The 24,352-nt window shown below is 39.0% G+C and overlaps 6 protein-coding genes, 1 non-coding gene and 2 pseudogenes across 11 annotated transcripts; 6 read left to right on the top strand and 3 right to left on the bottom strand.

Annotated features, from left to right (window-relative positions):
* The first annotated feature begins 67 nt into the window (after nt 1–67).
* LOC147946687 (uncharacterized) lies at nt 68–2,038 on the top strand (annotated as a pseudogene).
* Nucleotides 2,039–2,184: 146 nt separating this feature from the next.
* LOC104778786 (uncharacterized) lies at nt 2,185–3,315 on the top strand. The gene has a single exon (XM_010503223.2). It carries the CDS (start codon nt 2,185–2,187, stop codon nt 3,313–3,315), a length of 1,131 nt encoding a protein of 376 aa, XP_010501525.2.
* A 2,639-nt stretch (nt 3,316–5,954) lies between these two features.
* Nucleotides 5,955–9,827, top strand: LOC104776057 (putative methyltransferase PMT28). The gene is made up of 8 exons (XM_010500059.2): nt 5,955–7,570; nt 7,690–7,839; nt 7,931–8,201; nt 8,277–8,369; nt 8,468–8,642; nt 8,748–8,990; nt 9,084–9,278; nt 9,364–9,827. Exons 1-8 carry the CDS (start codon nt 6,737–6,739, stop codon nt 9,560–9,562), a joined length of 2,160 nt encoding a protein of 719 aa, XP_010498361.2. The 5' UTR covers nt 5,955–6,736; the 3' UTR covers nt 9,563–9,827.
* A 702-nt stretch (nt 9,828–10,529) lies between these two features.
* On the top strand, nt 10,530–12,123 carry LOC104778785 (FBD-associated F-box protein At4g10400-like; annotated as a pseudogene).
* A 22-nt stretch (nt 12,124–12,145) lies between these two features.
* LOC147946686 (uncharacterized) lies at nt 12,146–15,070 on the top strand. Its single transcript, XM_087507207.1, has 4 exons — nt 12,146–12,151; nt 12,333–12,600; nt 12,981–13,054; nt 14,891–15,070. The coding sequence occupies exons 1-4, from the start codon at nt 12,146–12,148 to the stop codon at nt 14,969–14,971; spliced, it is 429 nt and encodes a 142-aa protein (XP_087363333.1). The 3' UTR covers nt 14,972–15,070.
* A 156-nt stretch (nt 15,071–15,226) lies between these two features.
* Nucleotides 15,227–19,659, top strand: LOC104776055 (uncharacterized protein At1g01500). 5 transcript variants are annotated; one of them, XM_010500056.3, is made up of 4 exons: nt 15,227–15,601; nt 16,924–17,531; nt 17,939–18,740; nt 19,267–19,659. In XM_010500056.3, the coding sequence occupies exons 3-4, from the start codon at nt 18,045–18,047 to the stop codon at nt 19,477–19,479; spliced, it is 909 nt and encodes a 302-aa protein (XP_010498358.1). In that variant the 5' UTR covers nt 15,227–15,601; nt 16,924–17,531; nt 17,939–18,044; the 3' UTR covers nt 19,480–19,659. The 5 variants fall into 5 exon arrangements, with proteins under 5 accessions (XP_010498358.1, XP_087364789.1, XP_010498360.1 ...); XM_087508663.1 differs by lacking the exon at nt 15,227–15,601 and having other exon boundaries at nt 17,199–17,531; nt 17,914–18,740; XM_010500058.3 differs by lacking the exon at nt 15,227–15,601 and having other exon boundaries at nt 17,458–17,627.
* Nucleotides 19,660–19,819: 160 nt separating this feature from the next.
* Nucleotides 19,820–22,063, bottom strand: LOC147946685 (uncharacterized). The gene is made up of 4 exons (XM_087508664.1): nt 21,867–22,063; nt 21,545–21,744; nt 21,377–21,470; nt 19,820–21,269 (listed from the first exon to the last, which is right to left on the bottom strand). Exons 2-4 carry the CDS (start codon nt 21,733–21,735, stop codon nt 21,177–21,179), a joined length of 378 nt encoding a protein of 125 aa, XP_087364790.1. The 5' UTR covers nt 21,736–21,744; nt 21,867–22,063; the 3' UTR covers nt 19,820–21,176.
* Nucleotides 22,064–22,402: 339 nt separating this feature from the next.
* LOC104776052 (uncharacterized) lies at nt 22,403–23,521 on the bottom strand. The gene is made up of 2 exons (XM_010500052.3): nt 22,998–23,521; nt 22,403–22,900 (listed from the first exon to the last, which is right to left on the bottom strand). Exons 1-2 carry the CDS (start codon nt 23,235–23,237, stop codon nt 22,673–22,675), a joined length of 468 nt encoding a protein of 155 aa, XP_010498354.1. The 5' UTR covers nt 23,238–23,521; the 3' UTR covers nt 22,403–22,672.
* Nucleotides 23,522–24,177: 656 nt separating this feature from the next.
* LOC147946684 (small nucleolar RNA R16) lies at nt 24,178–24,262 on the bottom strand. The gene has a single exon (XR_015595701.1). It is a non-coding gene; the product is annotated as a small nucleolar RNA R16 (small nucleolar RNA).
* Between the last annotated feature and the right edge of the window lie 90 nt (nt 24,263–24,352).

Here is a 24,352-nt window from a genome sequence, read left to right as displayed (position 1 = left end):
ACTTTGTTGTTGTAAGGATATACTAAAAAAAAAAAAAAAAAAAAATCTCTCTCTGACATGGTTCCTAATGGCGAACCGCTGGTTCCCTGATGGTCGTGCTTCCGCCCTGAATCCGAGACTTGCCAACGCTGGTGGTATCCTTCCTCCTCCGCTCCTCCCTCCTGAACCCCCTGACCCTTTCTCCCCGTGCACCCTTTCTAACTTTCCTCCCCTTTCCCCTGCTGTCACCAAAGCTTCGAGGAAGCCCTCATCGCAAACTGCCAAATCCAATAGACCTGCTGTGAGTATCTCTCCCCCTGCTGTTGCTTCTTCGGCTGATCCTACTGCCTCATCCTCCGATGTGGAAATGCAACTAAATGATGACGGTGCCACTGCCCCCATTATTCCAGTCATTTCTAACCCTAGATCTGGCTGCACTGTAGCAAAACCCCTTGCTACCAAACAACAATTTACTGTTTTTGCCCCAAAAACCTCTTCTCCATTACTCACTAATAAAGCCTCTACCTCCCCTCTCCTAACCTCCCCAACTCCAACTCCCGTCACCATTACAACCCTCCCTCCCTCAATCCCAACCACTCAAACCCCCACTGACCCTTCGGACCTAACCCCTGTCTCCACTAAATCACTTACCTCTGCTGAAGTGATACCAGAACCAACTGCTTCACAAGCTTTGCCCCCACTTCCTAAGCCTAAAATTTTGGTGGATAAGCTTAGAAAATCAAGTGATAGAACTCTTCGTCGGATTGCTCCTGCCACGTACACTGGCTCGGGTAGACCCACAATTCACATTCCAGATGAAGTCTTCCACCAAGGCGCAGAGATGCACAAGGATTTCATTCTCTGTTTCTTCAATGGTAGGCCCCCTCTCTTTCACCAGATCCAAAGTGTCCTCAACCACATGTGGGGCAAGGGACGCCGCCTGGAGATTCATGTTAACCACCATTCGAACTCAGTCCTTGTGCGTATTCCAAATGACTACATCCGGGCCAAAGTTTTGGAAAAATGTATCTGGTACATTGGGGACTCTATGTTCCATACTGCTCCTTGGGCGCCCCAGTACTCTTCAGCTACTCCTCCATTGGACTCAATCCCCATTTAGATTCACATGTTGGACATTCCTTTAGACCTGAGAACCACTGAAGGCATTAGTCTTATAGCAGGTCTAGTGGGTGAGCCTAAGGAAACAGATGACTTCACCCTTAACCTGGTAAGCTTGCGGGTTGCTCATGCTAAAGTCCTTGTTGACCTCACAAAAAAACTGCCAGATATAGTGGAGTTCACTCGAGATAATGGTCAAGTTGTAGAAGTCCCGATTGAATATCCTTGGCTCCCACCCACTTGTACCCACTGTCATGAACTGGGGCACATCGCAAAGAACTGCTTTTAGTTGCCTCCTCCTCCTCCCCCTGAGCCTACAAAGCCTCGGGCTGTGCCTAAAAAAGCAAGTAAAGACAAAGGAAAATCAGTTGCCCAGGCTATTTGGAAAGAAAAAGACTCTTCGCAGCGATAAGAGGACTCTCTACCTTCCACTTCTGATCCGCCTTCTATTGTCGTGGAAAGTTCTGTTGATATCTCTACCTCTGCTCATCCCCCTACTCCTACCCCTCCTCCTCAAACTGCTATTCCCGCGATCACTAACCGGTTTGCAGTCCTTTCTCAATTAGGGGCTCCCTCTCCCCTTCCTCCTGCTCCAGCCCTATCAGACCCTCCTATACCTAGCCATTCCCTTCCTGACCCTAAACAAACTACACCTTTTGAGTCTCATACCATCTTAGCAGTCAATATCCCAGAATCTGCCCATGATCTTCCAATGGTTATTGGCCTTCCTGCAGCTTTCACTCAAGAGGGCACCACTTACCCCTTCTCTCCCAAAAAGCTTCTTAAACGCTCTAGATCACACCCATCCCTTTGTAGTCCCCCTTTGCAGCCCACTTCACTGTCTTCTACCCAATCTACTACACCAACCCCCTTTTTGGCTACTACTCAAGAGCTACTGTTGGCTACCACTCCCCAGGGAGTGCCTCCAGCCCTTCCTTAATGGATACAAAACATTTTTTTTGGAATATCCGAGGCCTAAATGACCCGGATAAGCATCAGCCCTTTTGTAATTGGCTTAGGCTTCATCAGCCGCTTTTTGGAGCTCTTTTGGAAACACATATCAAAGAAACTAGTTTGAACCGAGTAATGGAAAAGGTTTGTAAAGGATGGAAGTTTACGTCGAACCACTTATCTGATGAGGATGGCCGTATTGTGATAATTTGGAAGGAACCCATTGAAGTTCGAGTCCTGCATCAATCGCGTCAAACCGTTACCTGTGAGGTCAACATTGCAAACAAGATTCAATTCGTATTTACAGCTGTTTACGCTTCCAACTTAAGAGAGGAAAGAACTAACCTGTGGGTGGAGCTCTTACGGTTGCAACAGATGTTCTCCCTGGATACTTGCCCGTGGTTAGTAGGTGGTGACTTTAATCAGATCATTCATCCTCAGGAGCATTCATCTTCTACTGTAAACGGCCTGTCTGCATCGATGACAGAACTTAAAGACTGTTTATCACAAATGGATCTGTTTGACCTCAAGTTTCAAGGCACTCTCTATACTTGGAGTAATAACCAACCTGCGGGCCCAATAGCTAAGAAGTTGGATCGTGTACTTGTCAATGACCACTGGCTTACCATCTTCCCCGATAGTGTGGCTACCTTCCTTGCTCCCCTACCTTCTGACCATTCTCCCAGCTTAGTAGATCTTGCCTATCAGCTCCCCAAAGCTGGTACTAGACCTTTCAAGTTCTTTAACTATCTCACCAAACATCCAAATTTTCACCAGTTGGTACTTGAGTCTTGGATTCAGGCCGGAAGCTTTGCGGATAACTTAAAAGATCTCTGTTGGAAGCAAAAGATCATTAAGGGAGACCTAAAAACTATTAATAGAGAGAACTTTTCACAAATACAAGAGAGAGTGAGTGCTACTAACCGTTTGTTGCAAGATGTGCAGGTACAGGCTTTGAGTGACCCTTCCCCAATCACCTTCCAGCGTGAGCGAGACCTGCATTTACAATGGAACTTTCTCAGAGGGATTGAAGAAAGCTATTTCAGGCAGAAGTCCAAGGTAAATTGGCTAAAGGAGGGAGACCTTAATACCTCTTACTTTCAGAAAGTCTGCCAGGCGCAAGCGAGTTATAATACTATACGGTCTTTCCTTCTTGACTCTGGGGACCAAATTGAAGATCCAATAGAGATGAGTGAACTGGCCATTGCACATTTCCAATCCATCTTAGCCCCTGCGTCTTCCCTTCATACAGTCTGGTCGTCTTAGGTTTGGTTCACTACGCTTTGCCCGTTCCGCTGCTCTCAAGAACAGTCCAATGTTATGATGAGGATCCCCTCTCCTGAAGAGATTACCAAAACGTTCTTCAAGGTCAACCCAAACAAAGCGCCGAGACCTGATGGTTTGACCTCAGGCTTCTACAAGGCTGCTTGGGGTTTTATTGGTGAGGAAGTTACCACTGCTATTATAAACTTCTTCAGATCCTCCTTCCTGCCCGCCTCGACCAATGCAACGATTCTAACTTTGGTACCAAAGAGACCAGGCGCGTCAAAAATTGTGGATTACCGCCCTATCTCTTGCCTCAATACACTGTATAAGGTTATCTCTAAGCTAAAGCCCCTCTTACCAACCCTCATACTACCAAACCAAACAGCCTTTGTGAAGGACAGACTATTGCTTGAAAACACTATCCTCGCTGCTGAGCTCGTGAATGGATACCACAAGGCTTCTGGACCAAAACGCATTGTTCTTAAAGTCGACATTGCTAAGGCGTTTGATACCCTCTCCTGGGATTTCCTTTTTAACTGTCTAAAAGGTCTTTCCATTCCGGACCAATACTTGAGATGGCTCAATGCTTGTGTATGTACCCCTAACTTCACTGTTGGTTACAACGGGATGGTGCATGGCTACTTCAAGGGGAAGCGGGGGCTCCGTCAAGGTGACCCTCTCTCACCGTACCTGTTTGTCATTGCAATGAACAACCTATCACTTTTGTTGAATAGAGCAGCTGAGGAGGGTAAGTTTGGATACCATCATAACTGTGCGGATACAAAGCTAACTCACCTTTGCTTTGCTGATGACCTTCTTATCTTTATGGATGGATCCCTCTCCTCAGTTCAGAATGTACTCCAAGTGCTACAAGATTTTGAAGAGCGATCGGGTCTAGCCATAAGCCTTCAAAAGTCTTCGTTTTTTACAGGAGGTCTGACAGATGAAGAAGTACAGTCAATTGCTGCTTCCACTGGTCTAACTCATGGGTGTTTTCCAGTTCGGTACCTAGGTGTCCCACTCTGCACCAAGAAACTAACCCTTCAAGACTGTGAGCCTCTACTGCAACAAGTGAAAGGAAAAATAAGCAATTGGAGTGCAAAACACTTATCTTTTGCAGGCAGGAGGCTGCTCATAAATACGGTAATTGCAGGGATCTCCAACTTCTGGTGCTCCACTTTTCTCCTCCCAAAAAAGTGCATATCTAAGATCCAATCCCTATGTAGCGCTTACCTGTGGCGAGGAAGCATTGAAGGTCGTCATACTGCTCGAGTTTCCTGGGAAACTGTTACAAAACCAAAGGAGCAGGGAGGATTGGGAATTAGAGACCTTACCATCTGGAATAAGGCGTGCATTATAAAGCTTATCTGGCTCATATTTTTCCAGTCAGGGTCTGTGTGGGTTGCCTGGTTTCGACTGCGGTTCTTGAGGGGATCCCTTAGTAACTACTGGAAAATGAAGAAAAGGCAAGGTTTTTCCTGGTTAGCAAATAAATTGGTGAAGATGAGGGATACGGTTTATTGCTGGATAAAGATGAAAGTTGGTAATGGTGCTACCTGCAGATTCTGGTCAGATAATTGGTCTCCGTTTGGTAACATAAAGACCTATCTTTCTGCCCCTGCTGATTCTCGACTTGGAGTCCCCCCTAATACCACTCTTAACCAACTCTTCTCGCAAGGATGTTGGCTCCTCCCCCACGCTAGAACAGATAAACAGGTTTCACTTCTCACATTCATAACCACTTTGAATCTTAACTCACAGGAAGACTACTATGAATGGGAAATTGAGGGTCGTACCTACAACCGCTACTCTACCGGCCAAGTCTACAATCTGCTCTGTTCTGTCCATCCTCCGGTTCCGTGGTGCAAGGTGGTTTGGAACAAAAGAGGCATACCAAAGCATAGCTTTCACTCTTGGTTGATGGTCTTGAATCGCTGTCCAACCCGAGATCGTATCCTCAGCTGGGGTCTCCAGACGAGTCCTACTTGCCTTCTCTGTAACTCTCAGCCCGAGAGTAGGGATCACCTTTACTTCTCCTGTAACTTCGCTTGGTCTGTTTGGGCTCCAATAGCTACAAAGTGTAGGATTCAACCGAACTCTTCTTGGGATCTCACTCTAAGTGGCATGCAATCTCTCCGCGGGTCTAAAGCAGAAAAGATAGTCTCCTTACTTGCCTGGCAGTGTGTTATATATCTACTTTGGGAGGAGCGTAATCATAGGCTCCACCGCCAAACCTTCCGATCTCCGGCGATCCTCCTCCGTCTGGTTGATTCCACCATCCGCAACAAAATCTCCAGCATCCGTGATTCAGATCCCTCGACTTCTCTAAAGATGCTCGACTTCTGGTTCTCTCCGCCATCAATGACGTTTACTATTCCATCCTCCAACTCCTAACTGGTTCAATAAGTTTCTTTGTTATGTGTTTAATGGGCTTAGCCTTTTTTAAAACTGGGCTTTCCCAATTAACTCTAAAGCTGTGTTGTTTTTGTATCATTTTATTTCTCTGCAATTTTAAATAGAAAGCCATTTTCAAAAAAAAAAAAAAATAATAAATAAATGAAAAAAGATATACTACAATTTAAACATATAAAAAATGTGGCAAATCTTATGAAAGTGCTATCCAAATCTCTTTGGAAGTTGAGATCTCTATCTTCCTTGAAAGTTGAAGTAACAAATCTGCATTACAGTGTAATTTATTTGCCTATACACAGTCAACCAACATTCACATATTATTATTACACCACATGAGCCCATTGGGTTTATTTTCTTTAAGCCCATTTACGCTTAAAATGGGCTTTGATGGCTGATCTGTTAGTGGGGGGAGAACAGAGATACAATTGCAAATCTCCGTCACCTCCGGTTGTTTCGCCGTATTGGCATTTTTTTTTCCGAAATCGGGACAAAGCTCTGACCAGTGTGACCACTGCTCCGTTATTACCAAAAATAGAAGCCTAAAAGTTCCCATTTTTTTCTTTTCATTTTCAACTTTCAACTACACTAAGTATTGAGGATAATTACAGTGTAAGCTTTAAAAAGAAGGAGTTGTAATTTTCAGTTGTGTGATTTTGATGATTTACCTTCTTTTCCAAGCTTAGTTTTTACGATTCGATTTGGGTATTGCAAAAAATTTATGCTTTGTCTTCACATTAATCTCCGGTGAGTGAAATCTGAGATTTACTATTTTTTTCTCGACCAAATCTGTAAGTTTTCTTCATGTCAGCAGCTTTCTCAATCTGACTACTGCAAATTTCCTACTAATTCGTGCTCAAGAACCTTTGAAACTCGCCTAGATCTCCAGACTTTGCTTAGTTTTTATCAAATTCTTGGTTCCTGAGCTTCTCTCAAGTTTAGTTAAAGTGGTTCTTTAGAGATCTCTGTTGTTCAGATGCGTTAAAAAGTGGTTTCTTTTGAGATTTTAAAAATGATGGAGAAAAAACGAGAAATGGGGATTGCTCATTTCGCGCGTAGGATTAAACAGCCAAGAGGGATTTGGGTGAAGATGGCGTTTGTAGTTCTTTTAGGTCTCTGCTTCGTCTTCTTCTGGTCGTTCTTGTCTTCCTCTGCTTCAACCTTCAATGTTCAGAGAGAGAGCTTCGACGACATAGCTGAACCAGTGTCAGCTCGCACTAAGTCAGCTCACCAGGTATCTGAATCTAGCAAGTTACACGAGAGAGGTAAAGTTGAATCTGGTTTGAAATCAAAAGAAGGGAAAAAAGTTGGTGGGTCTGTTCATAAACATGAAACTAAGAAAAAGAAAGAGCATGCTGTGTCTCATCCTCATAAGAAGAAGGATGTGCCGAAGCCTGTGGTAGTAGAGGAAGTTGTTGTTAAGGAGGATCAAGAACATGGAGAGGCGGAATCTGACGATTCTGAGTCTAATAAGGAAGATGGAGAAGAAGTAACTGAGTCTGATGGCACTGAAGGAGAATCTGATGGAAATGCGGATGATTCAAGTGCTTCAGTTGATGAAGAGGTGGAAGAGAAGAATGAGGAAGTAACCGTTGACGAGATAAGTAAAAAGAGGAAGAGGAAAGGTCCGGTATTTGATCCTAAAGCTGAGTATATCTGGAGATTGTGTAACACTAGGAGCAAGCACAATTACATGCCATGTATTGATAACGATAGTTTAATAGGGAGGCTTCAGAGTTATAGACATAGAGAGAGGAGTTGTCCCAAGAAACCAGTTATGTGTCTTGTTCCTCTACCACATGATGGCTATGATCCTCCTGTTTCCTGGCCTGAGAGCAAATCTAAGGTATATAAATTTGGAGCTTTTTTTGAGTTATTTGGTTCTAGTTAGTTTCGATCTAATGCCATTTTTGAGTTATTTGGTTCTAGTTAGTTTTGATCTAATGCCATTTTTGTTAATATCAGATAGTGTATAAAAACGTGGCGCATCCAAAGTTGGCTGCATATATTAAGAAGCACAATTGGGTGAATGACTCGGGTGAATACCTAACTTTTCCACAGAACCAGACTGCGTTCAACGGAAATGTTCTACAGTATCTTGAATTCATTCAAGAGGTGAGTATCATTTGTTACTTTTTTATGAACTTGTTTTTTCTTTGGAGCCAAGTTCTGTGTTAGAGATAAAAACATGATTGGTGTTTGATAGATGGTACCAGATATTGAATGGGGAAAGAATGTTCGTATAGTGTTGGACATTGGCTGTTCAGAGTCAAGTTTTGTGGCTGCATTGCTGGATAAGGATGTTTTGACAGTATCTCTAGGCTTAAAGGACGATCTAGTCGACTTAGCACAGGTCGCTCTTGAACGTGGGTTTCCTACTTTAGTCAGCTCTTTAGCAAGTAGAAGGCTTCCTTTTCCTAGTGGAGTCTTTGATACTATTCATTGTGCTGCTTGTGGAATCCACTGGCATTCCCATGGTAAGTATTAATTTATCTGACATTGTCATTTATGCTTTTCGAGTCGTGATTACTTATATATTTCCACAATCTCAGGTGGTAAACTTCTTCTGGAGATGAACAGGATTTTAAGACCTAATGGATACTTCATTCTGTCAAGTAATAATGACAAGATTGAGGATGATGAAGGTTATATATTCATGTCTTTTACTTCTGCTTTTAGCATTTATCGACTTGCCTATTATATTTTGTGTGACAAAGTTGTCTCTGGTGTGTGGGTTTGGCAGCGATGACCGCATTGACAGCTTCTATTTGTTGGAATATTCTTGCACACAAAACCGAAGAAGCAAGTGAAATGGGAGTGAGAATATATCAGAAACCAGAATCAAATGATATTTATGAATTGAGAAGGAAGAAAAATCCACCTCTTTGCAAGGACAACGAAAACCCTGATGCAGCCTGGTAAGTAAAGCAGTGGTGCTAAACTAAACGTCATAAGTTTTCTTTCTTCTTATGTCCATTATGATGTATGATGTAAAAAATTTCGTGTGCTCCATCTTTGGATAGGTATGTGCCGATGAAAACTTGTATACATGATATACCGTCGGCTATAGAACAGCATGGAGCAGAGTGGCCTGAAGAATGGCCAAAGAGACTTGAAACATACCCTGAGTGGTTAACTAGCAAAGAGAAAGCAATTGAAGATGCAAATCGTTGGAATGCTATGGTAAACAAATCTTACCTCACTGGATTAGGCATTGACTGGTTACATATCCGGAACGTGATGGACATGACAGCAATCTATGGCGGGTATGGAAAAAGGAAAACTCTCTACTGCTTGTTCATAGAACATTTTCGTATTTGGTGATTCTTACTGGTTTGGATGTTGCAAACCTTTAATAGATTTGCGGCGTCACTCGTTAAGCAAAATGTGTGGGTAATGAATGTAGTGCCTGTTCAGTCACCAGACACACTACCTTTCATATACGAAAGAGGCCTCCTCGGTATATACCATGATTGGTGTGAATCATTTGGAACATATCCAAGATCTTATGACCTTCTTCATGCTGATCATCTCTTTTCGCGGCTCAAAAACCGGTAAAAAAGTGGTAGTGATCGTTGGTTCCAAAATAGCTGGTCAAGTGAGAAACCTGGCCATGAAATCTCCATTGTTTTTTGACAGGTGTAAGCAACCGACTTCAATCGTGGTGGAGATGGATAGGTTGACAAGGCCTGGAGGTTGGGTGGTTGTGCGTGACAAAGTGGAGATATTAGAGCCATTGGAAGAGATATTAAGAAGCTTGCATTGGGAGATTCGAATGACTTATGCTCAAGACAAAGAAGGAATGTTATGTGCCCAGAAGACATTGTGGCGTCCATGATTCTTTTACTTTTGTTACTGTCAGTGCATCATCAATCAGAGATTACAGTTGAATTATTTGTATACATCTTCATTGTTTACACAACCTGTCTCTCTGTAACTACCTTGATCTGCATGGTATGTTGTGGATGGATGATAGAAAACTGTGGATCTCTAGATCAGAGTTGGCACACTGCTTGTGAAAGAAGTGTCCAGAACAAAAACAACAATAACCAAGATGGCAGCCGTCACATTTTATATATATAGTGTATATGTTTTTTTGATTATTTTCATAGATATGCTTTGATTATTTTGATTATTTTACAACATTTTATATATATAGTATTGTACTATTGTGTAACAGTATAGTGTATAATTCTCTTATGCTTTACTTCAGTTATGATATTGGTGATAACGAATACTTCTTTGTTTAGCTAAGTAGACATTCCAACTTCAAACTGGGTTTCTAGAATACGTGAGAAACATGTTAAAGGTCAATAACTTATTTTCTTTGACTCCAAATGACAAAAAAGTGTAGGATCAATGGTGTTCACCTGGCAATTAACACAAAATGTAGGCGTAGGCCACCATTAATTGAAGTGCCTACGAGGCTAAGTTGTGATAAAGGTTTCGTGTTTATAAACCGTAAATGAACTAATTGTATTTTAAATTTCTTTCTAGTTCCCAAAACACATTCTAGTCTCCAAAACAACATTTTCCCAAAAAAAAAGATAAAAATAGTCGTCGAATACAAACTTTGACCAAGAATATAGATTCAAAAAATTAAAAAAAATTAAACGTCGTTTGAGATAATTCTTGTTTTCCATTATATATTAGATGAAGTGTAATCTAGACATCTAGCCAGTAGAAAAGTCTCATTCCCAACCTTCTCCACAATATCAGTTCATTCTTCTCTTTGTTCACTCTGTTTTTGTTAATATCGGTGTTTCTTTCCCCTTTCAAAGAATCTTGATTTTTTTTTTCAAGGTATGGACAAGATCAATACTGATGACTTGCTGGTGAAGATAATATCATTTCTTCCAACAAAAGTTGCTGTGACCACTAGCATTTTGTCTAAACGATGGAAGTTTCTTTGGATGCGAGTGCCAAAACTTGAGTACGATGACAGTGACACTACACGTCTCCGGAGGTTGCGAAGTTTTATCAAGAGAAATCTGCCACTACACAGAGTTCCTGTCTTGGAAAGCTTGCGTCTCAAGTTTAGTACTTTACCGTTTCAACCGGAAGATATCGAACAGTGGGTTGAAGTTGCAGTTTCTCTCTGTGTGCGGGAGCTTAGCATTGAGTATTTTTCTCATTACGAAGCTGCTACATTGCCAGATTGCTTGTTCACCTGCAAATCGCTCGAGACCCTGAAACTTGATGATGAAGTTTTCGTGATTATTCCTAATAAGGTTTGTCTTCCATCTCTGAAAAACTTGCAACTAGGAGGAGTGAGATACTACAAAGATGAAGATGTTCAATTACTCGATGTTTCTCACACGGTTTGTTTTCCTTCCTTGAAATCTTTGCACCTCAAAGAAGTAAACTTCTTCGATAAAAGATCTCTTCGATTGCTTCTTGCCAATTGCCCTGATCTTGAAGAATTGGTCTTAAAACTAGATGAACATGATAATATGGGACTGGGAGCTGTCCCCATCATTTTACCATCTCTGAAGAGTTTATCTATATCTTTAGATAATATTGAGGATTTTCCTTCCTACGTGGTTGAAATTGTTGCTCCTTCATTGAAATACATCAAACTTGTTGATCACTGCTGCAACAATAGCTTCTTGATTGAGAATATGCCAAAGCTTGAAGAGGCATACGTCTATGCTAATATCTTTGAATGCGAGAAATTTCTTGGATCTTTCACATCCGTTAAGCGTCTAAACTTGTGCTTAATGCTCCAACCAACCGAGGTAATATCTTTCTCATATATGAATTTTTGATCTCATGTAGTCGTTATCAGCATTATTTAACTTCACAAATTGTTCTATATGAGCGCAGGCTAGGAATGTTGATGCAATTTGCTTTAATCAACTTGAAAGTCTAAAGATATGTGTTTGTAATCCATATTGGTCGGTTTTACTTGTCCGGTTGCTCAAAGGATCTCCTAAACTAAAAGCTCTTGAGCTCTACTCCCACACTGTAAGTTTCATTAATCTATAACATGTTACTCAACCGTGTCTTCATGTTGACTTCCGTGTGATTGAACTCTTTTCACTTTTCGATCTCAGTTCCCATTATGTTTTAATTCTCCACTGATTTGCTGGGATCAAGTGACACCCGTGCCTGAGTGTTTGCTGACGAGTCTCGAGACTTTCAAGTGGACAGACTTACCACGAAGACAAGAAGCGAGAGATATGATTGCGTATATCACCAAAAATTCTCGTCGGTTAAAGTCTGAACCGTTCCCCGGGACATGGTCTCTCGGTTCTATGACTCATGTCCGTATTAGACTATAAATGTTTTATTTATATCATAATCTATTGCAAAAATGCACGTTGTTTTCGTGTGTTAATAAAACAGCGAACAGTTTTGGTCCTGAGAGACGAAACAGTAAAACTTTTTAAACGATAAGGCCATCTTTATAGGCATAACTATGAAGGTGTTCTTGGGCTTTTTTATTTGGGAAAAATTAGAAAGTGGGCTTAGATCATTAAAACTGATCTTATTTGAGAACTGTTTTTTGTGTTGTTCTTGTGTGACGTGTTCAATTTTAATTGGAAAGATATTTTTGGTCGTCGAGAGATTACTCTCGTTTCATCTCTTCGGTATTGTCGACCTAGGGTCGTTTTTGTTCTCTCCCAAACGGCGAAACGGCGATTTCCTCGGCGATCTCCTCGTCTAAGCCCACTGTCTCCGCTGTCTCCTCTGTCTCCTCGGCGATCTCCTCGGCGATCTCCTCGTCTCCTTTGTCTTCGTCGTATCGCCAAGCTCCTCGTCTCCACTGTCTCCGCTGTCTTGCCAAGCTCCTCAGCTCCTCTGCAAGAGATCTCCTCGTCTCCTCTGTCTCGGCTGGCTCGCAAATCTCATCTCCGGCGAACAAAGGCAAAGGTAATCTCATCTCCTTGGTTTCATCGATGTTTCATCGATTTAGGGTATTGAAATCTTTGAATTAGGTTTGGATTTAGTATAATATAATAGGGTTTCGTCTCATCTGTCAAAGTTTTTGATTAATATAGGATTTGTTTGAGTCAATTTTGAGTGTCGTGTGTTGTTTGAGTCAATTTTGAGTGTCGTGTGTTGTTTGAGTCAATTTCGATTATTCTTTAGCCTTTGAATTAGAGTATAATGTTGTGTCTTTGAATTAGAGTCAATTTTGAGTGTCGTGTGTTGTTTGAGTCAAACCTTGTGAGTCAATTTCGATTATGTTTGAGTCATTTTACAGTGATGAACATTAATCGATTTTGCTTTTTTGTTTATGAGGCTTGTAGGTGAGGTTATACATGGGAAATTAAATCGGATATCCATCATCAAACCTGCATCATCAAACGATAGTAATCACAAGGTAAGTGTATATTGACAGTTTTGTGATTGTTGCTTGTTTGATTAGGTATATTGACAGTTTTGTGATTGTTGCTTGTTCGATAGTAATCACAAGGTGTTGTGGTTTAGTAAGTAGTGTAAATGTTGTGTGATTGCTTGTTTATCTCAGATGTTTTAAAGTTAGTAGTGTAAGTGTTGTGTGATTGCTTGTTTATCTCGGATGTTTTTAAGTTAGTAGTGTAAGTGTTGTGTGATTGAGTCTTGAGTCTTAAAACTTTTAAAACTTTAGTCTTAAAACTTTGAAAACCTAATTGAAAATTTTAAAACCTTTAATTCTTTAAAAACTTTTAAAAGTTTTTTAAAAACACTCAATGACCTTTATTTACTTCTGATTTGATTGAAGTAGGTAATGGTTATTTAGAATTTAAAGGCTCTAACAACAAAAAACTTTTGATTTAATGATCCTCTTACCTTCTCTATATTACATCCATCGTGTTTGCTTCTTTCTTCCAATTTCTAATAAGCTTCTTCCTTGTATAAGACCTTTCTAATAAGCTTCTTCCTTGTATAAGACCTTTCTAATAAGCTTCTTCCTTGTTTAAGACCTTTCGAATAAGCTTCTTCCTTCTTTAAGACCTTTCGAGTAAGCTTATTCCTTCTTTAAGTCTGATTGCTATGGCATCAAACAATACTCCTAACAGTCAGGCTCAATCCTATTTTAGCCTTCTTAACTTCCCATATGACAGCTTTGCTCCCAATGTAAACACTGGTTCGTCTCAAATCCCTGCTTTTAGTTCGGAAACTAGTTCACAGCCGACTCAACCTCCTAGTCAATCAGAAGAGACAGCAAAACAACGTAGGGAGAGACGGTTATGGTCTTCAGAAGATGACTTAGTCCTGATAAGCGCCTGGTTAAACACATCGAAGGATGCAGTAGTTAGGAATGGCCAAAAGGCAGGGTCCTTTTGGATCCGTATAGGAGACTATTACGAAACAAGTAGTCATGTACGTGGTGGTGCTGAGCCTAGGTGCCCTGACCATTGTAGACAAAGATGGCAAAAAATCAGTAAGGAAGTGAGCAGGTTCTGTGGAGCTTTTGCAGAGGCAGAGGGTGAGAAAGCTAGTGGCATGAACGATGTAGACGTTTTACAAAATGCTCACCAAATCTACACGAAGTTGTATAAGAAGAAGTTTGCTTTGGAGTATGCTTGGAGTGTGCTACGCTTTGAACAGAAATGGGCAAACCTGGAGACTATGAACCCCACTCCAAAGACAACCAGCTCGAACAAAAGGAAAGCTGATGATGCTGCTGGATCGACAGGTTCTGTCGTTGGTGAGCACGAGAGCATGCCTCCGGGCATAAAGGCAACAAAAAAAGTAAGGAACAAAGGCAAAGAGAAGGCTACACCATCTGCAGAGTTTAGTCACATGTGGGAGATAAAACAGAAGGATTTAGAGGGCATGAAACAACTCCAAAATATGTCCATTCTTGACACTCTCATTGCCAAGAATGAAACCCTAGACGAAGATGAAAAAGCATTGAAGAAGAAGCTAATGGCGGAACTGTTTTAACTTAGAAATAGCTAATGTCCGTTGTAGTCTACGCTTGTTTGTTTTAACTATGCTTGTTTGCTATGTTGTTAATGCACTTTAAATGTTTGTTTTAACTATGTTAGTCCTATGTTTCTAATGAATGTCGAATGTTTGTTTAACTATGGTAGTCCTATGTTTCTAATGAATGTCGAATGTTTGTTTAAATTATGTTACTACAGACAACTTATGTTTTTAATGAATACTCGAATGTTTGTTTTCATTGTGATATAGTATTTGGAAACTTATATATGTGTTTCGGTTTCAGGTTAAACAAGTCCTGGATGCTTTATACGACTATGGGATGTTACTGAGTCACGAGAGAAGAAAGCATTGTGTCACGATATAGTATTTGGAAACTTATATATGTGTTTCGGTATGTTGTTTGTTGTGGATCGGTATGTTGTGTGTTTTGGATTGTAGTTTTAAAGACTGAGTAACATGTTTTTGGAATTTGATGTTTGGAAGACAAAGTCACATGTATTTGTTTTCTTTGTTTGGACAGAGTCACAATAATTTTTTCAGTTTGTCCGATTGTTCACATGTCAAACATATACTCTTGTCCGAAAGTACTATATATATGAGAAGAGAACAAGATCAAATCATACCAACTCAAACATACATTTTATTTTCTCTCTTTTGTTCACTTTCTCTCTTTCAAGAAAATCAAGCCATTTTATTTCTCTCACCAAAAACATTTTCTTGCTCAACCCTTTTATGGCATCTTCTTCTAACAATTTTCACTACCATTATGATCCCAATAATGATAGTTTAAACCAATTCTTTCAAGAGCAATTTAGTAACCAATTTCAAGCTCTTGAAGAGGAAATTCCGGTCGAAAGGAAACCACGTACATATATCGATAGAAAACGCGAAGAAGGGCATGAACGATTGTGGAACGATTATTTTTCTGATAATCCGACTTACAATGCTCACCAATTCCGCCGACGGTTTCGAATGAACAAACCGTTGTTCTTGCGTATTGTGAATCGTCTGAGTGAAGAAGTTCCATATTTTAAGCCAAAAAGAGATGCAACCTTCCGGAATGGTCTATCACCGCTACAACAATATACTGCAGCAATTCGACTATTAGCATATGGGGCTGGGTCGGACTCGGTTGACGAATATATACGTCTTGCTGAATGTACTGCTCGTAAATGTTTGGAACATTTCGTCGTCGGAATAGTTGACTTGTTTGGCACTGAATACCTACGCCGACCCACACCAGAGGATCTTCAAAGGCTACTCTTTTTTGGAGAACAGCGGGGTTTTCCCGGGATGGTTGGAAGCATCGACTGTATGCACTGGAAGTGGAAAAATTGCCCAACCGCTTGGAAAGGAATGTATTCACGAGGCACCGGTAAGCCAACAATTGTTTTGGAGGCGGTAGCTTCACAAGATCTCTGGATATGGCACGTATTTTTTGGAGCTCCAGGTACTTGTAACGATTTAAATGTTCTTGATCAATCACCAGTATTTAATGACATTATTTACGGTCGAACTCCCGAAGTTACGTACTATGTCAACGGAAATGAGTATAATTTGGCTTATTATCTGACGGATGGTATTTACCCCGAATGGGCAACATTTGTTAAATCCATCCCACAACCACAACACCCCAAACATCGATTGTTTGCAGAACGTCAAGAAGGTGCACGAAAAGATGTTGAGCGTGCATTTGGAGTCCTGCAATCTAGATTCGCCATGATTAAAAATTCATCTCTTTTATGGTCAAAGGGTAAAATTGCATATATTATGAGAGCATGTCTCATACTCCATAATATGATTGTCGAAGATGAACGAGATTCATATACACTCTATGACGAACAAGAATTCCAACAAGAAGATGGAACCGGAAATACTGCGGATCTTACGTTTTCAGTAAATTGGCCTTCAAATCTTGAGGGTTTAGGTGATGGCCATACAATGATTCGTGATAGACAATCACATCAAAAATTAAAGGAGGATTTGATTGAGAATATATGGAATAAATTTGGACCTTAAACTATGTATTAATTAAATTTAATGTTTGTGTGTTTTAATTAATTAAGTAATATGTTTGTTTGGTTTTTTTTTTAAAAAATATTTACAATGTTTTGTTGTTTCATCAAAATTTGGTATTGTATTTTAAATTTTATTAAAAAATTTATAAGTTTGAAATTTAAATGTTCTTTTATAATTTTTATAATTTAAAAGTTTATAAATTTAAAAATATGTTTAAAAATATTATATAATTGTAATAAGTTTTATTGTAATATTATATACCAAATTTATTAGATTTTATAATTATAATATATTTAGGATATTATATTAATAAATCTTATGATCTTAAACATGTTCTTCCTATAACTAACTTTTTTAGTAAAAATTTTTAACAACTGATCTTAAATTATTTCTTAATATATTTAATCTAAGAACACAAAAAAAATTATCCGTTTAAAGATGTACTAAGATCGTTTAGGTAGGTCAGAAGAACACATCGTCTTCCACCTCACTATCTTCTCCGATCACTGTTTCTGATATTTATGTATTTCCCTTTCATCACCATAAGACTTTTTTTTTTTTTTTTTTTCTCCCAATTGAACCGACATTTAAAACACTTGTAATTTAACAGATAACAAAGATATTTTTTCCTTAAAAACAGAGAACATTCATTAAACTGTTTATTATATTAGCTCAAACTGGGTCCATATCTCAATCTTCGGACACGCGCTGCGTTCCCATTAGATCGAAAAGCAAAAGCTGTGATCGTCTTTGTGGTGGGTTCGCTAAGTCTAATCTTAGCCATAAATAAAAATGTATCCTTTAAATCTTTTTCATTTTGGTTTAGACGTTGACAAGAGGATTCATATTGTACACTACGAGTCTAGGACGAGTCAAGTTCTACCAGATTTTGATTTCTTCTTTCGGTGAGGATTAATATTGTACAGTATATTATTATTATTGTTTTTTCAATTCTTCTTCGGATCTTCATAGTTTTCAGAAGCTTCGAGTTTGTTGTAAAGGTAGTTCCTTTTGTTGTTGAGGAAGCTTGATTCTTGAAACTTGATTTCTTATCTGGGTCAATCTTGTAAGTTTAAGAATCTATAGCAGAGATTATCTTAGCGTTTCTGCATGTGCAAAAGTTTGAATCTTTAGATTATCTTTTGTGATTCTTATACTTTATTAGTAGTCTATAGTTTGTGTTATTGCTTCTGTTGTTGTGTTCAATGGGAATCTTCTCTTTTGTGACAGAATGATTCTCTTTTCCCGTTTCAAGTGTTCCTCGTTTCATGTCCTTATTATAGTTAGGCTTTTTTCTGTTCCTTAAAACCAGGTCTCTTTTTTTTTTTCATTGGAGTTGAGCATACACACACATCTGTTTTTGGAGTGAGGGAATTAACGTTGGGTTGTGAACGCTTGTTGATTCTCTTCCTCTGGTCATGGAGGAGCCTTGTGAGAAACTTGACAGTGGTGAAGCCTATCAAATATCTAGATATCATAACTTTAACCAGCACAGCTCTAGAAGCTTATCACCCTGGTTGGATTTGAGAGTGTTCTATGTCCGGATAAGCAATTTCATGGTGGAAGATTCAACTCCTGAAGTCCTCACCATCAATCACATTCCTTTGGATCCAGATACGGTTGTGGAGATTAACGGTGTTAGATTGGGAATGTACTCAGAAGGAGGTTCTTCACAGCTCAGGAGAGATCGAGTAGATAAGAAATCTGAAGAAGCTACTTATGTCAGCACAGACAATATCAGGTTAACTGGTAGTGTGAAGTTTGAGGTTTTTGACAAAAATGAGCTAATCTTGTCTGGAACTCTTGAGATGTCAGATAGTAATGGGTTCACTGGGGAATCAAAGAATCGATGGAAGATGAATTGCGAGGCTGAGATCACTGCAGGGTCTGGTTTCCTTAAGGAGAAGACCATAAATGGTCAAGACTTATCGTCTCCATTGCCAACTATTGAGGTCTATGTTACTGGTTGCTTCTCAGGAACACCCATCATCTTAACCAAGATTCTTCAACTTGGTTTGAGAAAGAAGCAGAGTAGAAGATTGGCATTAGATTCAATTCCTGAGTATGAAACTGCAGAGCCTCATAAAGACACCTCCTCTACACTTGATCTTCAGGTAACTTTCAAGTTCTCATTTGCCATGATTAAAGTTTGTTCTTTTCATTGTTCAGGATTGTATCTGCAGGGATACAATCCTCTTTCTTCTCAATGCCTCCCAGTTTTCTTGAACATTTTGTTTTGTGCTCAACACATTAATTACTATCCCTGATGAAAAACTCATATTTCATAACATGTTGGATCCTCTTCTTTCCCCATTGATTACATGTTTGTTGGTAGTTTTGTGAAGATAGAAGTCATGTATAAACTGAAGTGGTCTTCCCCTGATGGATTTAGCATGTGGCTTATACACAGTTTACGACTGGAGAGATAAATAGAAATCTCTCATTTGCCTCTTCTATCTTTAAGTTCTTATCCTTTTGTCTGCTGCTTCTATGACCCACATATCTTTGTCACTTACGCAATCCCCCAATATTTGCTTTGTTGTAATGATGTGATTTAAAGTCTGTTGCATTCTTTGGGGATGGACCATTTTAAAAAAATATCACTCTTTGTATAGTGAGTATCATTCCTTTTGTCTGTAGGCAACAGAGTATACGAATTACAAAAAGGAATACGAAGGGGACATGTATTGGAGAAGTGAGTGCATAGATGGAGAGATGTCATGGTTTAATGCAGGTGTAAGGGTTGGTGTTGGGATTGGACTAGGTGTCTGTGTTGGTCTTGGGATTGGTGTCGGTCTTCTCGTTCGTACTTACCAATCAACTACCAGAAACTTCAGGAGGAGGCTTCTCTAAGCTAGTTTAGTAATGTATACATTTGCACCTCTTTCTTTTTACCTTGAAATTTTGAAAGAATCCTCTTAAAAAACCGTTTGTATTTGGGTGTGATGTGAATCAAACACTTTGGGTGTGGATATTTTGGTATTTGTTTTGCTGTAAATAAAACGAGTGAGAGAATAGCTTTTTTTGTATTCAGAATTTGGCTGATGAGAACTTGCAAACTAGCTCTGTAACTAGACGGGTCTACAAGTTCTAGTTAACTGAATTTTTGGCTTCAGAGCCTTCGAACATATTTGACTTAAACTATTGATTTGCCAATAAGAAGTTACGTTTCTAGCTTAAACGGACAACCATCTTGATCCTGCACAAGTATTTTCAATTAGGTACATGTAAGAACCAGAGTAAGAATTCAAATAACTCTTAACTACGAAATACATGGTGCACATATTGATTATTGAGTGCCAGACTCACTACTCATCACCCACAAGAATACAAGATACAACGAAAAATTAAATATCTTCCACTTTCACAAACTTTGTTGCTCTGCCCTTGCAACATAAAAGGCCTAACTAACTCTTGCAATCCTTCCCATCATACTTTCTGTTTTTCATAAGCTCTCCCCGAAGGTTTGTTAAAAAAAAAAAGACCTGCCAAGCAAGCGCACCTGTCATGGCAAAGTTCAGATACATTTCCTCCTTACTCTCTCTTTTACATCGTCAGTTTGAAAGACCAAACAAAAACCTCTGCAAGTGTTAAGTCTATTCCTTTATTTGTCGACGAGGGTTGATTAGGAACAACGACAGTTGATGATATGATTAGATCATCGTGATATGATCAGATCAACGAGACTTGATGGAAGGATCATCAAGAGATGATATGATCAGATCAACGATGGTTGATAGGAGCATTATCACTAGATGATAATAAGATCAACGAGAGTTAATAGGAGCATTGTCACGAGCTGATAACAAGATCAATGATGGTTGATAGGACCATTATCAATAGATGATAATAAGATCAACGAGAGTTGATAGGAGCATTATCACGAGTTGATAACAAGATCAACGAGGGTTGAATGGAGGAGCATCAAGATATGATAGCAAGATCAACGATGGTTGATTGGAGCATTATCAAGAGATGATAAAAAGATCAACGATGGTTGATGGGAGCATTATCAACAGATGATAACAAGATCAACGGTGGTTGATGGGAGCATTATCAATAGATGATAACAAGATCAACTAGAGTTGATTGGAGCATATGAGATCAACGAGGATTGATGGGAGCATTATCAAGAGAAGATAACAAGATCAACGATGGTTGATAGGAGCATTATCAAGAGATGATAACAAGATCAACGATGGTTGATGGGAGAATTATCAACAGATGATAACAAGATCAACGGTGGTTGATGGGAGCATTATCAACAGATGATAACAAGATCAACAATGGTTGATAGGAGCATTATCAAGAGATGATAATAAGATCAACTAGAGTTGATTGGAGCATCATCGGAGAGATGATATATGAGATAAACGAGGATTGATTGGAGTATTATCAATAGATGATAACAAGACCAACGAGAGAGTTGATCATAAGACCAACGAGAGCTGATCATATAGACAATCAAGATTTGATTGGAAGATCATCGAGAGATGATAAAAGACCAACGAGAGATGATCTAAGACCAACGAGAGCTGATCATAAGACAATCAAGAGTTGATTGGAAGATCATCGAGAGATGATAAAAAGACCAACGAGAATTGATCTGATGTGTTTTTGTCCTTGCGCCTCGATATTAATACCTACAAGACAGAATACGAAACAGAATGAGTCAGAAGACTGTTATCCAATTTTTTACATGATATCTAACCAGAAGATTGAGAAACACTAGGCATAAACAAGAATGTACTTCGATGGACAGGCCTGAAAAATCAACAATCCATCCCGAATAAGCATTAAGGATCAGCGACACTCTTGGATCATTAGAACAAGACAAACCAAACCTTAACAAGAAGATCATTGGTTAGATAAGGAGATATAAAAGGATAGTCATATAAAGAAAGACAACAAAACTTACATGAAAAGAACACGGACATCTACAAGATCCTTCCTTCTCTCATTAGAAGATATACACAACACAGACTTCTTCTTGTTGATCAACGAGGGCTGATGATTAGATATGTCAACAAGGGTTGATGATATGTATCGACGAGGGTCGATGAATGGATCGACGAGAATTGATGAGGACATGTTTGTCCCCGTACGCATATGTAAAATCTATACAAGAATATCAAAAAACAGAATACAAAGTCAGAAGAAGACTTCATACAAACGAAACAGAAACCGGTAATCGAATGCTACGTGACATATATATATATGCGTAGATAACAACAACATACCTCGATGGATCGATCAATCGCAAAATCGTTGCAAAAATATCAACAACAAGGGTTGATCATTAGAGTCATCAACGAGGAGGATGATCAGATGTTAATAAATCGAGCAAAACCCTAAAGAGATTAGAAACCCTAGAGAAAGCAATAAAAATCATCGGCATGCAAAACAAAGCAAAAAGGATACAAAAGCGATGAATTATGAACCAGCATCGACCATTTTTTCATATATATACAGAGAGAGGGAGCAAAACCCAAAACCAAATCGGTTTAGGATTTCAACTAGATCCTACGGTTGTTATTTGTTTTAGGTAACACAATCGACGGTGCAGATGAATCACAAATAAGAAAAGACGGTTTATAGATTTTATGAAGTTGGTTAATATGTTCGCGCGTGATCGTCTATCCAAAATTCACCAATTTCTTATAAATTATCTAGATGATTCTAGAAGTTTAACCATTTTGGCCTAGTTTTTGTTTGGTTATTTATTTCAATAATTTCTTTTAAATTATCTAAATGATTCTCGATTACTCGATATATCTAGGTTTAACCATCTTGGCCTATTTTTCATTTATTTTAAGTAAAATAAAATCAATAATAATCCAAAATTAAATAGACCAATCTTTATTTTTGGCTGCTATATTTTTTTCTAAATAATGTCGAAAACGCTATTTATGCATTTTTCATTTTTTTTTTCTCACAGTTTCATAATTTAATTATCGATTATCAAGGTTACAATTTTCATCCCTATATAGTATATACACTAAATTATTTCTTGGGTTTTTTTCATTCATCTTCAATTCTTCACAACTCAACGGAGATTGGGCCGGGCCGGAGTAGACTCTGACTTAACAAAGCGAACAAGAGACAACTTGGCGATATCAGAAACGGCACCGTTTCGAACAGCGGCGGAATCACTGATCAGAAACTCATAAGCCGCCTCGAAAGCTTCTCGCCAAAACCGAGGAACCCTGACACCACCGGAGCGACTGTACACATCCCACATCTGCCTCACCACTTTCTCTCTCTCCTCAATTTCCTGTCAAAACTTTCATATATAAATTCCCGAGAATTCAAAAAAATCCAAATTCAAATTAACAATTTCAATCAAAATTCATGATTGGTTCGTAACGTACCAGGACGTCGAGATCGTCGCCGACGGAGAACCCGTTAACGCCGTCAACAGAGTGGAACAACCCGATTCCTTTGAGAGAGACAGAACCGGTTAACATAGAACCAAATGCCAAGAGTAGAACAGCGGCTAGAACCCAAAGCTTGTAACCAGCACGTTTGCGATCACGGGTGAGAGTGAGACAACCTCCTCCATTAACAGGTTTTCTCAACGGTAAGAGCGTTTGCGATTCTTCAAACTTCATCTTTTCCTTTTTCTCTCCGAAATGAAAAACTCTGTTTATGGTTATGGCACACTTGACTTGATGATAAAATAGGAACACAACAACAAGATCAATGTGTGAAAGAGAAGACTTTTTTGGGGGAGTGGATAAATTGTCACAAACAAGTCTGGTACTCGATTTTGTTTTACTTAATAAACCACCAAGTGGGATGGGGGCTAAAAGCCACCATGGAGTTGACTTCGTGTTGACTTTACTAACGCGTTGTCTCTTGGTTATTATGTCTACGATCTTTTTTCAACTGTTTTAAGTGTGTGGGTTATCCAGCAGGTGGATATACAAGTCATCGTGTCCAAACAGTCCTTACAACTTACAAGTACCAATTACCAAATAATCCTTACATTAATCATGTCGTACAACTTTGGTTCTTAAATAATCTTGCAAGCTTTCGGAGTCTTTGACCAAATTGTTATTGATGTGTACTTGTGTAGTGATAAGATTAGCTCACCTATAGTTAAATTTGATTGCAAGCTTGTTTAAGAACCAATGTCAGAATTATTTTTTATTTTCTTTTGGTTAGCCTCATGTTCCATCAGTACTTCAACCAGTTCATTGCAGCTTTTCATTCTTTTTACTACTTAAATTCAGACTGTCCAAAACCAAAATATGTGAAGAGAATGAATCAGAAACTCAGAGATTTGCTTATATAAAAGCTTAAAGGCAGACAATCAACACGACATCAATTTCAGACCGCCCGTCTGCTATTATCTCATCACTGTTATCTTCTTCTTTACTTTTTTTTTTTTAATCTCAAGTTCAAAGAACAGGAAATCAGAAAACAAAAAAAAGACTTTTAAAGCGACCACGGATTCAGTTTCTGCAATCTTGATTTAATAAAAAGATGAAACGAAATTGAAAACCCAACTAAAAAAGCTTCAAAAAAAAACAAGGTTATATAGATTATTAAGGCATCAGATAATAAGCAGAGATTGGTAGTCAACACTGATACATCTGTGTGTAGGATAAGATTCTACTCCTCATTTGCCAATCTATAAACCCTAACTTCTAAAAAAAAAAAACATGAAGGTTTAAAACAAGAACACATAATGCAGCCAGTTTCGAAAAAAAAATTGAAGAAA

Source organism: Camelina sativa, chromosome 3, assembly GCF_030686135.1.
Source record: "Camelina sativa cultivar CO46 ecotype springtype chromosome 3, ASM3068613v1".
Classification (NCBI taxonomy): Eukaryota; Viridiplantae; Streptophyta; class Magnoliopsida; order Brassicales; family Brassicaceae; genus Camelina; species Camelina sativa.
This window is presented reverse-complemented; position numbering and strand designations above follow the sequence as displayed.

Coding starts and splice junctions, on each gene's coding strand:
- LOC104778786 (XM_010503223.2), top strand. CDS start 2,185: ATGGAAAAGGTTTGTAAAGGATGGAAGTTTACGTCGAACCACTTATCT.
- LOC104776057 (XM_010500059.2), top strand. CDS start 6,737: ATGATGGAGAAAAAACGAGAAATGGGGATTGCTCATTTCGCGCGTAGG. Junction 7,571..7,689: donor GGCCTGAGAGCAAATCTAAG/GTATATAAATTT, acceptor TGTTAATATCAG/ATAGTGTATAAAAACGTGGC. Junction 8,991..9,083: donor ATGACAGCAATCTATGGCGG/GTATGGAAAAAG, acceptor AACCTTTAATAG/ATTTGCGGCGTCACTCGTTA.
- LOC147946686 (XM_087507207.1), top strand. Junction 12,601..12,980: donor TCCGGCGAACAAAGGCAAAG/GTAATCTCATCT, acceptor TGAGGCTTGTAG/GTGAGGTTATACATGGGAAA. Junction 13,055..14,890: donor CAAACGATAGTAATCACAAG/GTAAGTGTATAT, acceptor TTTCGGTTTCAG/GTTAAACAAGTCCTGGATGC.
- LOC104776055 (XM_010500056.3), top strand. CDS start 18,045: ATGGAGGAGCCTTGTGAGAAACTTGACAGTGGTGAAGCCTATCAAATA. Junction 18,741..19,266: donor CCTCTACACTTGATCTTCAG/GTAACTTTCAAG, acceptor TTTTGTCTGTAG/GCAACAGAGTATACGAATTA.
- LOC147946685 (XM_087508664.1), bottom strand. CDS start 21,735: ATGCGTACGGGGACAAACATGTCCTCATCAATTCTCGTCGATCCATTC. Junction 21,471..21,544: donor GATGTCCGTGTTCTTTTCAT/GTAAGTTTTGTT, acceptor CTTCTTGTTAAG/GTTTGGTTTGTCTTGTTCTA. Junction 21,270..21,376: donor TTTCAGGCCTGTCCATCGAA/GTACATTCTTGT, acceptor TCTGTCTTGTAG/GTATTAATATCGAGGCGCAA.
- LOC104776052 (XM_010500052.3), bottom strand. CDS start 23,237: ATGAAGTTTGAAGAATCGCAAACGCTCTTACCGTTGAGAAAACCTGTT. Junction 22,901..22,997: donor GCGACGATCTCGACGTCCTG/GTACGTTACGAA, acceptor AAGTTTTGACAG/GAAATTGAGGAGAGAGAGAA.